The 13,293-nt window shown below is 43.9% G+C and overlaps 1 protein-coding gene across 1 annotated transcript in view; it reads left to right on the top strand.

Annotated features, from left to right (window-relative positions):
• Positions 1-13,293, top strand: part of ARID4A (AT-rich interaction domain 4A) — an 89,355-nt gene that overhangs the window by 608 nt on the left and 75,454 nt on the right. The window contains exons 2-3 of the mRNA XM_018562177.1: positions 2,525-2,581; positions 8,844-8,954. Of these exons, the coding sequence (XP_018417679.1) occupies positions 2,576-2,581; positions 8,844-8,954 (117 nt within the window). The 5' untranslated portion in view covers positions 2,525-2,575. The remainder of the gene's footprint in view (positions 1-2,524; positions 2,582-8,843; positions 8,955-13,293) is intronic.

Raw genomic sequence — 13,293 nt, 5'->3', positions numbered from 1 at the left:
GGTCGGCGGAGCGGGCTGTACGAGCTGTCTCGGTGCCTGTCATGGTGGTCTCTGAGGAAGAGGAGGGGGATCTACTCCCTGGATGGGCACCGCGCTCTCCACACAACTTCCACAAAGGAGCCGTGCGGGGAGGGAGTGCGGCCCGGTGACACACATACAGCAATGGCGACGTGACACACCGAGCTGTCTCTGGCAGGCAACACAAAGCCTGGCGGCCCCCCTCTACACACCGACACAGGAAATCCTCTTCTGCAGGAGGACCGGCCACCAGCCGGCATTGTGTGCCATCCATTCCTCCGCTGACACAGCCTGCTATGGAGGGTAGCCATACAGTCACATACATCCCTCGCTGACTCTTCTAAGGGGCCCACTGACATATGATGATCACTGGTGATGGAGATGTCTGTGGGCCCCTCACCTCTTACTGCTTTGCTCTACAGGGGCCCACTGTCATATGATGATCACTGGTGATGAAGATGTATGTGGGTCCCTCACCTGTTCCTGCTTCCCTTCAGTGGCCCACTGACATATGATGGTCAATGGTGGTGGATATGTCTCTGGGCCCCTCACCCATTCCTGCTTCTTCTCAGAGGCCCACTGACATGTAATGGTCAGTGGTGGTGGATATGTCCCTGGGCCCCTCACCTGTTCCTGCTTCTCCTCCAGGGGCCCACTGACACGTGATGGTCAATGGTGGTGGTTATGTCTCTGGGCCCCTCACCCGTTCTGCTTCTCCTCAGGGGCCCACTGACATATAATGATACATTTTGAAGAAAATAGAACACTGTAAACAGTCTATTTTTTTTTTTAACATGGACATATGATGGTTAATGGTGGTGGAGATGTCAGTGGGCCCCTCACCTCTTCCTGCCTCTCCTCAGGGGCCCACTGACATATGATGATCATTGGGCAGGTCACATCCTCCTGCCTCTCTTGATGAGCCCTCAGACATATGATGGTCATTGATGATTGAGATGTCATTGGGCACCTCAACTATTGCTGCCTCTTTACAGGTGGCCACAGATATTTGATAATGATTGGGAATGTCTGTGGGCACCTCATTACGTACCTCTCACCAGCTAACTTTTGAGGTGCTCACACACATTAAATGACCAATGATGATGGAGATGTCTGTGGGCATCTCATCCCTTGCTGCCTCACCTGAGGTGCTCACAGACATCACTGGTGATGGAGATGTTTGTGGGCACCTCACAAGATAACTCTTATTTTCTCTCCTTTAAGTGCCCAACGACCTCCTAATGGTTGTTAGTGATAGAGATGTTTGTGGGCCCCTCAGCTCTTGCTGCCTGTGTTGAGGTGCCCTCAGACATACGATGATGATTAATACACATGTCTGTGGGTACCTCAACTCTTGCTGCCTTTCTCTTGAGGTGCCAACAGTCATTTAGTGACCATTGATAATAGAGATGTCTGGGCACCTCACCAGATATCTCTCACTTTCTCTCCTTTGAGGTGCCTACAGGCCATGATGATCATTGATGTTGGTGCGGTCTGTAGGCACCTCACCTCTTGCTGAGGTGTCCACAGGCATTTAATGTCATTGGGCACCTCACCTCTTACTGTGTCTCTTTTGAGGTGCCCACCGACATATGTTGATAATTAATGGTGCAAGATATTCATAGGTGCTTCACCAAATGCCTTGCTGGCTCTCCCCTGGGGTGCCCACACACATTTGATGAAGGGAATGTCTGTGAGCACTTTGCTAGATACCTTTCACTCCAGTGAGTTGCCCACAGACTCTTGATGGTGCAATTATGTTTATGTTGTTATCTGACAGTCGAAGCATGTGTGAGCGGACTGCAGGCTAGGTTTGGGTTGGCAATATGTTGTGCTGTATACTCAGTCGATACAAGTGCTTTATACATCGTCCCGGGGCAGTTTTGCATGTTGCCTGTCCCGGGGCAGTTTTGCACGTTGCCTGTCCCGGGGCAGTTGAACTGTACAGGTGACACATCATTACCATTCTTGACTACAGGGCCGCTTGAAGAAATGTTTCTGCATGCTCTAAAGTCTCTTACAGTTTGTCCTGTCATGGTGTATCAAGTCAGGAGTGACCTATGAATGCTTTGCAGACAGTCGGGTCTCAGTTTTTCCTGGGAGATTCTCCTAAAGTATTTGTAAATGTATAATATTAGTTATGTGTTTGCAAACATTACAAGCAAAGTCTGTTTTTCCTTTCACTACATGTGGCTATAACACTGTCCAGTCCTACAAGCATGCTTAGCTAAACACAACTGTCAGCTGCTTCTCGGAAAACAAGTAAATTCTCTGGAATAGGCTTTCTGCTGCAAATCTAACCCGGGGTTCTAGTAAATGGGGAGTTTTGGGTGAGAGGAGCAGTGGACATTGTGATCGTTGCCCAGTCCTGCTCATGACTAGCCAGTATCTATGGACAAAGTCTGTATGGGTTTTTGGGATGGTCTGTGAAAAAAAAAAAACTTTTATAAAAGCCAAAGCAAAATGTGCTGTGTCTAAATGTTCCTCCTTTTTCTTTTTCTTATAGCTGTAGTGACGACAAATCTTCGAGCTGGAATCCCTCAAATAACCTTTGACGATGAAGGTAAGCGGTTGTTCATTGATTTGTGTAGGTGTATCATGTTTAGCATACATGCAAGGCTTAATTTTACTGTTCCTATTAATTAGTCTTGCAGCAGCAAAGTTTACCTACCTGCACTTCATTCGGTGGCTTTCAGTCAAATGTTTTTGGGGTTCCCTCATCTTTCTGGCTTCTCTGTCTTCACGGTCTCGGCTAAATAGCAGCTTGTAGCAAGTCTGAGACTGACAAGTGCTGAGCTGTAATAAACAGGACAGGGGGACAGAAATGACATGTACATGCTCTAATCTACTGAGAAGAAACTTTCAGGGTTATTCACAAATGGGTGAAGAGTTAGGGTGAACAATCTAGGACAACATAGCTGATCGGGAAAATGAGCTGGATTGGAGAACTTTTCCAAATCGACTATGTTGTCCTAGATTGTTCACTTCTCCTGCCTTCTCCAAACTCTTGTGAATAGCCTTGTTTGTCTTAATATCCCGGAGGTAGTTTCTGAGTTGTAGGTGTTTATATATAGAGCATGGTGTTCTCTTTTGCTCCTCCGATTTCTGTTTGTCTGCGCTGTCGGGGTAATTTGTGTGGAAGAACCCTAACTATTTACTTTACTCTATACAATTGAAATGAGATGCCCCTGGATCACGACATACATTGCACGGTTCGTTGTTTACTAATGTCAGAGTTATTCTCGTAGTGATTGGTTCTGCGGAGGTGGTTTCCTGGCTTGGATTTAATCATTATAAAGCTAAAAGTTTTTTTGAAGGTAGACATACTTTTGGTTTACTGCCAGGGTTAGGAAATGTTCATGTCAGCTTTGATCCTGCTACATTGCTGTAGTGTAACATCTGTTGTATATTTATATCTTGTGTTTTCTATATACCTAGGTCAGCATTTGTTTTTTGATTGCCACCTGTTTTGCTTTTGTGTAGTTTAGCTGATTACTTTTTTTGTGCTGTAGGCAATCCTTTTAATATTTGTGATGCATTTTTAGCGCAGTGTAAAACTGACAAAGTTAGGTGAGATATTGCTGGATTAAAGCACTTGTTTTTTGTCTTTTTTATACTTGCCATATTGATCTAACAAAGCGGGCCATACACTGCATTTTCTCTCATTCAGCCGCCCCCCCATCCATCATGCTGGGATATTGTATACTGACAGTTAATGTGTGCTGCTGTCAGGATACCTGAACAGTGACTGTAGCTGATTGCCTGCCATCACTGTTTGGCAGTGAATTTTCAGACCAGCTCCATCCACAAGTTACTTTTGAAAAAAAATCGACTGTTGTCAAAAGATTTGTGCTGACAGAGCCACGCACTCAGCGTGTAGCCAGCTTAAAGGAGAACTATGAGGTGAGTGATTTCCACTCGTAGTTAGAGCTGACCTGTGACATTGAACCTGTCACACGTCAGCTCAATAGATCGGGAAGTAAGCGAACGCATACCGTCGCTCGCTCACTTTCCGATCATCTCTCTGCACTGTCTGTCACCGCTCCCTGCAGGGATTCCCCCAGCCCTCTCCGATCCTCCAGCGCTTACTGGAGGAATGGATGGGGAGGGAGCGGGTACCGCTGTCACTGATTCAGCTGGGTGGATCTCGATAGGAATGTCGGGATCTGTCCTGGCTGCGGCGGTCTCAGTTTCCTGCGAGCTGTAGCTCGCTATATACTGAGCTTTGGGTCACGGGAGGGCGCTAGTATATGTCCTCCCGTGACCCTAAGGCCCCGTTCCCACTGCGCGATATGCAAATCGCGCGTTTGTCACGCGATTTGCATATTGCGCGACATCGCGAGATTTGCCGCACGATGTCGCGTTCAAGCTTGCATTGAGCAAGCTTGAATCGCGGCTAAATCCGCTCCAAAAAGGGTCCTGCTGTAGCGACACACGACCCGCGACAGCAGGACCCTTTGCCCCATTGGACTTGCATTGGAGCGCGATATCGCGCGGTAATTTGCTGCGATATTGTGGGAATTACCGTGCGATAAATCGGTCAATGTGAACGGGGTCTTAAGAGAACTATGGGGAATAACACTTACCCCATAGTTCTCTTTTAAGCCTTTTTTTCTAAATGTTGTAGCTGATAGATTATGCTCTTCATTATCCTGATAGAATTTGTGTATGAAGCTGTTTTATTGTTTGGTTAAAGGAGAACTATGAGGTGAGTGCTTTTCACTCACCTCATAGTTCTAGCCGACCTGTGACAATGAGACTGTCACAGGTCGGCTCAGTAGATCGGGAGGTGAGCGAACACATACCGGCGTTCGCTCACCTCTCGATCCTGTCACAGTTCTCTGCCGTGACAGGGGAGGGACTGGATTCCCCTCTCCCCACTCTGATCCTCCAACGCTGACTGGGGGAGGGGGCGGGTACAGCTGGCTCTGCCTCTAGATAGGCAGAGCCAGCTGTCACAAACGCAGCTGGGCGGATCCAGACATAATTGTCGGTATCCGCTTCAGCTGCGGCGTCTCAGTATACGGCTAGCTGTAGCTCGCTCTATACTGAGCTTAGGGTGACGGGAGGACACAAAGGAGAACTATGGGGAAAAGCCCTAACCCCATAGTTCTCTTTTTAATTATTGCAACTTGAAGAGCAAGTTTCTGCAACTTTAGTCTGATTCTTTGCAACTGAAAATGTCTCACATGCTCGTCATAGTCCCGGTGTGATTTCCCCCCCCTCTTTGATATAGTGATGTGTATTAGATCGGAGCATTTCCTCACTGACTTGGTTGAGAATTGATCTGTTTTCTTGTTAAAAATGCTGATCAGGATCAGGCCTCTGAACACCTTGTAGATTTGTTTTGGAACACTATTTTGTAAAACATTACCTTATTTTGCTTATTTGGATAGGTGCTTAGGAATTAGCTGTCCAGTGCATGCTCTTGACAAGTCTTTGTTTGTTTTGCTTGAGCTGTCAAAGACAATCCTAACAGATAAATGTGTCTAAAATAATTATAATAATAATAATACTAGTAGTGGTAGTAATATAATAATAATTGTCATGTTGGGCTGTTTTTGGATCTGAAAGTGTTCTGTTAAACTAGCAGTTGAGTCGTAAGCCTTATATTTTATTACTTTAAGGGACCATTCACACCACAACCAGATTACCACCAGACTGTTTCCGGACCCAAAATGCATCCCAATTATCCTTATGCTGTTCCCACCAGTGCAGTCTGTTACAGACCACACCAGAAAAATACTGCTTGTTCTATTTTGTCTGGTCTGGAATACACTGGAACGCATCAAAAATGCATCAAAAACGCACTTGTGACGAGAGAGCATGGAGCCAGCTCCCAACCAATCGGGAAGCCAGGTGATTTGTAATGACACGGCGCCTTGTTATGACGCAGCGCCCAGCTTCCTGATTGGCCAGAAAGCCGGCTCCATGCTTTCTTGTTACCTAGTGATGAGAAGCATGGGTGCGGCTTCCCTGCTAATCAGGCAGCCGGGTGGCGAGCTTTTACACGCTGCACGGCTTCCCGGCTAATCAGGAGGCCAGGTGGCGAGTCTTTACACACCGACTGGCATCCTGAATGGGACTTCCCGTACTCGGTATTCTGTATTGGCGAGTACCAAAAAGAAAAATATCAGTACTCGTTCTCGATAGCGAAATACCGGTATCGGTGTATCCCTAGTGTGAACCAAGCCTTAGTAATTTGTATTTTGTCATAGTATTTTTTTTCCACAAGCCCTAGAGGGTGTACTATATAGTCATGGAGAGGTTGATGGTAATAAAGTAGAAATGAGATGAATATAGATGTTTTTTTTTGTTTTTTTTTTCTTCATCATGAAACAATTTTTAGATGTGTGTGTAACTTCATGTCAAGGCTCTTAACATGAAAATGTTTCTATTTTTTTCATAAGTCATATGATTCTCTCTCATGCATGTAGCCCTAAAGTCTCATATTAAATCACTCGCATTATGTGTGTGTTTTCTTTGGGGTAGGTAACTACAACATGCGAACACTTTTGTCTTGCAACGTTGGCTTTCTAGGCCAGATCCATTATATTATCTGCATGGAGTTTGTATGTACTCTATACTTTTGCAGGCTTTCTTTAGGAGAGCAGATTTCTTGCCACTGTCCGGACATGCCGGTAGGTTCATGGGCATCTCCCTCAGCTAAGCCTAATTCGAATCTTCTGCATTGAAGAAAGTTCTGACAATTTCCCTTTGTACTTGGCAAAGCCCCCACTGGCACGTATGTAAATGGCCACCATGGTCTGATGATGATGACTTCACGTCACTGGGCAGAAGGGTCAAACACAATTTGTATCGGTGCAGATTTTCCCATTCAAAACATGGCTAAGGTGATGGAAGATGTGAAGATGTGAAAATGTGCTTTTCTATTGTACAGGAAAGCACATTTGGTATACAAACCCTTGTTGAGCAGTGACTGCATACACACCCAGATCGGGTTCAGTAATAATAAAGTCAACTTTTTTTTAATATATGGCCTGTCATTGCTGACTTCCTTCTGAAACTCCTCGTTTTTTGGCTGTTAGGTTAGATTTTTATCTTTCGTACTTTAAATCACTCATAAGTAGCATATATGTAAATTATGATGTCAAAGGAAAATGAAGAGTTCCTGTCTGCACAATTGTTACAGGCCAGTAAGTTGAAGTACTGAACCCGGTGGCTGAGCATGGCAGCCAGGCAGCTCTCGTTTTCAGAATGTCCGCCACCCTTTCTGTAATGGTAGTTGTAATAGTAGTGTGTATTTTTGCCATGTGTTTAATTATATTGGTCCAATTTCAAAATGTTGTCTTTTATTATTATTATTTATTATTATTATTATTATACACTAACAAATAATGAACGTTGCCCTATTCATGGTGAGACTGTAACATATAAAAGGCCACCTACATACATTGTATTTATAAATACAGTAATAACATGTATGCAAGTGGCATGTGGGTGTACAATTGGCCTGTAAAGCTTTGCGCTTAAAGCAAGTATATGGTGAACGGTAATTGTTCACGTCTCCTTCTGAAAGTGCCAGCTGCCTGGCTGTCATGGTGGTTTATTGGCCCCAAAACATTAGTTGAAATGCTAGGTATTGCAGCCAGGATAGAACAATTGTTCAAACGTGGTCACCAAAGTCACCGGACGTGTGTGTGTGTGTCTTGTTTTCCAGCCTGTTGTATTAGTATTGACTTGGTATGCTTCTTGTCCAATGATTGTCCAGTGCTTGGAGCCCCTGCCATTTTCATGGTGCAGGCATTGCCAGTACATCAACTTAAAGGAGAACTGTGAGGTGAGTAATTTACACTCAACCTCATAGTTGGAGTCGACGTGTGACAATTAAACTGTCACACGTCGGCATGATAGATCGGGAAGTGAGTGAACACATACCGTCGCTCACTCACTTCCCGATCGTTTCCCTGCAGAGAGCGGTGACGGTCTGTCACAGCTCCCCGCAGGGATTCCTCCTCCTCTCCGATCCTCCAGCACTAACTGGGGGAACGAACAGGGAGGGGGCGGGCACAGCTGGCTCTGCCGCTAGGTAGGCAGAGCCCGCTGTCAATCAGCCAGCTGGGGGGATCTCGGCAGTATTGTCGGGATCCATCGCAGCTGTGGCGGTCTCAATATATCGCGGGCAATAGCTCACTATATACTGAGCTTTGGGTCGCAGGAGGACATTTTGTATATGTCCTTCTGTGACCCTTAAGAGAACTATGGGATAAAAAGGTTACCCCATAGTTCTCTTTTTTTTTTTTAAAGTAGAACTTAAGCCGAAATGTTGTGTTTTTTTTTAATTTTTTTTGTTTTGGATGAAGTAGAGGAGGGTTAAAACCCCTGTTAGCTTTTTTTTTTTTTTTCCTGCCTCTGTGTCCTTTTTGGGGAGACTTTTTTGGATTTTCTTTCAGTGATAACGGTCACCAGCAGAAATAGGGAGGGTGAATCTCCCTAACAAGGACACAGACTGTAATAAAAACTGACAGGTCTCCTAATCCATCGCCACTCTATCCATAACAAAACAAAAAGGTTTTGGCTTCAGTTGCACTTTAAACCTTCCCTTGCCCCCAGTGCTACAGCATGCTAAGTGACAGTTCTCGTGAAATGGAGAGTTTAAAAGCAGAAGGATGGAAGGAAGCCATGTAGATGTTTGTTGTTGTTATTCGTTCTGCTTTTGATACTTTGATCCATCTGACCAAACATTTCAGGTCATGCATTGATCTGTTCAATAATGTTCATTGAGAATAAAAGTTGCTTTCAGCTGTTTTTTTTATTCGTTTACATTTACTGTAGTTACCATTTTCTTTTGTTTTCATTTTTAGGCAGCCGATGAGCCTGCCTACCTAACAGTGGGAACCGATGTCAGTGCTAAATACCGGGGTGCCTTCTGCGAGGCAAAGATTAAAACCGTCAAGCGCCTGGTGAAAGTCAAGGTATGTTGCTCAATAAACAGGAAATGTTTTGATATTTATAATGGCTCATTGTTTTCTCTGCTCACCTTCTCTTATTCTGAGTCTGCATTGCTGTTATGTATGCTGAAACAGGCATCAATTCTTCTGAATTCAATTTGTAGCTGTAGAGAACATCTGACGCGGCTGCCCAGCAGATAAGATAACTTCCTGCGTGATCTGTCAGTCAATGGAAGAGTTTTGGGAGTCGCTGTTTGAGTTGCACGCTGCATGAGAAAATGAGTGAAATGTTTTGTTAATGTTTTAAATAAAACATCAGAATGGGTTTTTTTTCCCCCCTGAGTTTTGGAGGCCGATATTCATCCTTCTAGGATCAGTCTGAGCATAATTGATATGTTGGTTTATGAGATGCTGGATATCATAGAACCATTCGAAACCCCAGTGGATAGACGTATATACCTGCCTTGGCGCTTATGAGGGGATCCCACTCTGTATCTGAAATATCACTTCTGAGTGGACTGACATTTTATTTAAGACTGAATAAGCAAATAAAATACATATTTGGGAGATGTTTTGTCTAAGCAAATGATTTGTATTTCAGATGTACACAACCCTTTTCCATAGCACAACCCTGTCTGACAAGACAGAAGACCGTTTCTGGGTTGCAGATGACACTTACAGGTCTTGTCCCTCCCAGAGTTTGTGATGGAACAGTGAAAGGAGCAGCAGCAGAATGATAAGCTCATCTCTCTCTGCTTGCTCCTTACTGGCACATGAGCACTGCGGCACAACTGATTGAGTCTCTATTTTCCAGTCTGAGATCTGCTGTACATTGGACTGATACCAAGTCAAAGTCGGTTTACTGCACTTTTAAAAAATACATTGAATGTTTTTTTCATTTTATTTTTTAAATTTGTCTTGGAGTTGAGTTTTTTAAGACCCCACATGGGCTTTCTGATCAAAAGCCCGATGTTAGTCTATTGGCAGCCATATGTAAACGGACACCCATCCGTTTACATCCGGTTACCCCACGCCCATCCGTTTACATCCGGTTACCCCACGCCCATCCGTTTACATCCGGTTACCCCACGCCCATCCGTTTACATCCGGTTACCCCACGCCCATCCGGTTACCCCACGCCCATCCGTTTACATCTGGTTACCCCACGCCCACCTGGTTACCCCCTGGCTCCGGCCAGGTCTGGAAAAGCAAACAGATCCGAGATCCATTTCACCGGACCTGATCTTGCCAGTTCAGGGTTAACCGGATGTAAACAGACACACGTCGATTTAAATCCAGTTGCCTATAGACTAACTTGGGTCCAGTAATGTCGGATATTTGCGATGGAGGAAAAACTGCACGGACACGGATTTCACAATGGTGACATCCGTTCCGATCAGGAGGAGATCCGCGCTCCGATCCCCTCCTGATTGGACTGTGTGAAAAGGGCCTAACGGGGGACCTGTGAGAACCAAATAAAATGGAAACAGTCATGGCTTACTTATTTCTTTCTTTACAGATTCACTTTAACAAGGCAGATTTTAAGCAAGCCATACTAATGAATCCAAACGTCACCTTTCTTTATTTTACAGCAGGCTATTAAAAGATCATTGGTCATTGATTGTTATAGGGTAATGTAATTTGGATATTGCTCTTTACCTTGCTATAAATGAAGCATCCTGCTATGGCTGGACACAGTTTGTTCTCTTCTCTTACTCACAAATTAAGCCATTTATTTTTAGAAGCTTGTGGTTTGTACTTCTCCAAATGCATGGGCTGAGCTTGGTTTTATCATCTTGCTGATGGTTCACAGAGACTCATGGGAGTTGTAGTCCTGCATCAGCCTGAGAGATCTTTATCAAATGACCTACATGCTGGATAATTAGAGAAAATGTCAGAGGATGCAATGCATGTCTGCTGTTACAAGGTAATTTAAGTCTTGTGTCCTTCATTTTCAGAGTCCATGTAGTTAATGATCTAAATAGAATAAATGAATATTGTGTTCTTACAGCATCTCTGGGGTAGGAACATGTTTATGCTGTTTGGCTTTCTTTGGGGAAATTTTCATTCACTTCCAAAAATAGGAAGTAAAAGGAAATCTCTTCAAAGCGAGAGAAATGCTCTTTTAAGCTGGCCATACGCCTATAGATTATCTGCAGATTTTCTGTGGTCAGATGGAAGAAGTGCAACAGATTCCTCCATCTGCGCTAATGTGTGGATGGAGGAATCTCCCACTCGGCCAAGCTTCAGCTTGTCGGCCGCACTGGCTTTCAAAATACCTGAACAATCTAATTGGATGCAGGCATTTTGAGAGCCAGGGGGGCTGAGCAAGATACTAAAGCTTGGCCCAGCGGGAGATTCCTCCATCCACACAGTTTAGCATAGATGGAGGAATCTGTTGCAATTTTTTCCATCTGACCATAGCAAATCGGCAGATAATCTAGAGGTGTATGGCCAGCTTAAGACAATTGTCATTGCAACAGGTGTCCCACTTGAAAGACTTCTTCTCCATCCCTGTTCCAGTAACAACTCGATATTTAACTTTTTCCCTCACTTTCTCTCTGGGTGATGGTGCTCTCTAGGAAAAGGAGAGGGTTAACCCCTCCTAGTGGACATACAGACAAAAAAAACTGCTGGGATTTACTCTATCCAAAAAGATCAAGCATGGGGGTGCCCTTATGCAGCAGGCTGCCAGTTTAAGTTGGTGGTCACATAACGCATTTCTCTGTATAAACGGTCTGATGTTAATACCTTTTGCTGATGGATCTGATTGCCAACACCCTCCTGGCTCTTTTCTTGCACATACAAATCTGTAAAGTCACATGCATGTGAACATCCATTATTTACTGTATCGTGGGATGTGTTCACTCTAATAAGCTGTGACATATTTTATAAAATAGTTTCTTCGGTTCACTTTATGTGTGGTAACTGATGTCAAGAGATCCTTTTAGGAATTCGCTGAAAGTTTAAAAAAAAAAGTATCTGTGTATTTTTTCCAAAGTGAAATGAAAGCATTGACTGCAGTAAATATCCAATACATACAGGTGAAACTCGAATAATTGGAATATCGTGCAAAGTTCATTTATTTCACTAATGCAACTTAAAAGTTGAAACTAATATATGAGATAGACTCATTACATGCAAAGCAAGATAATTCAAGCCGTGATTTGTCATAATTGTGATGATTATGGCTTACAGCTCATGAAAACCCCAAGAACCCCAAATCCACAACCTCAAAAAAGTAGATTATTATTATATGCAATCAATGAAACAAGGATTGTACATAGAACAATATCGGACCTCTGAAAAGTACAAGCATGCATATGTACTCAGTACTTGGTTTGGGCCCCTTTTGCAGCAATTACTGCCATTACTTTTGCACGATATTCTAATTATTCGAGTTTCACCTGTACAGGAGTAGGCGAGAGTCCTTCTGTCCACATAAATTCTCTTCTAACTATATGTGGTTCTAAAAGTGTAATCAGGGTCTTCATCTCACACACAAGTTACAATCTGACTGTGCAATCTTTTTTAGATCTTCAAACAGGTACAGGGGTTGGCAACTCGTCCCCCCAGCTGCATTTTTAAGTATAAATCCCAACATGCTTCTGCGTCTGGGAGCCATGCCTGCAACTGTTAGTTTTGCAATGCCTCATGACACTTGTAGTTCCACAACAGCTGAAGGGCTGGAGTTGGCCACCCATAAACAAGTATGTAGTATAAGATCCTGCCAAATTAGATATCAATTGTTTGGATAGCTTAGGTAAGGCTCACCACACGTTACAATCTTCTTGTAAAATCTCCTTTCGATCTACCAATGTCTATATAGTGCAAAGGCCTGCCTGATTGGATAGCCATTCATTGGATAGTTTAAAGCAGGCCCTCATATTACATAGGCCTGCTGAATCTAAAGTTTATTTTACAGTGATTGCATGGTCACATGGTACTGTGTATGGTGAGAATTAAACTGACCGTACACCTTTTAAAGTGGAGGGCGCAAATACTCACCTCCGCTCCAGCGATGCGACGTCCACCATTTTATTCCCAGTTTCTTCCTGATGCCGGGTCTTTGGTCATCTTGATTGGCTGGTGGGGAATGCACACACTGTAACATTCTCAGCACACCTTTGTGCCGGGATAGATTTACTACTGGGCAGCGCATGCACGGTTCAGTGCAGAGTTTGGAAAGGATTGGGAACTGGCAGGTATGTTTGTTTTATTGCAGAAGAGTCCTAGCATGTCTTTTTCTTTCAGTAAAGAAACCATTTATTTTTCAAGTTCTTTAGGTGTTTTATGTTCTGCCATTTCTTAAAATAGTTTTTAGTTTGCCTGCATGATGACAAAAGTACATGTGTCTTATTTG

Source organism: Nanorana parkeri, unplaced genomic scaffold, assembly GCF_000935625.1.
Source record: "Nanorana parkeri isolate BGI_ZX_2015 unplaced genomic scaffold, ASM93562v1 scaffold20, whole genome shotgun sequence".
NCBI lineage: Eukaryota > Metazoa > Chordata > Amphibia > Anura > Dicroglossidae > Nanorana > Nanorana parkeri.
Note: the sequence above shows the minus strand (reverse complement) of the source record. Positions and strands in the feature narration are given on the sequence as shown.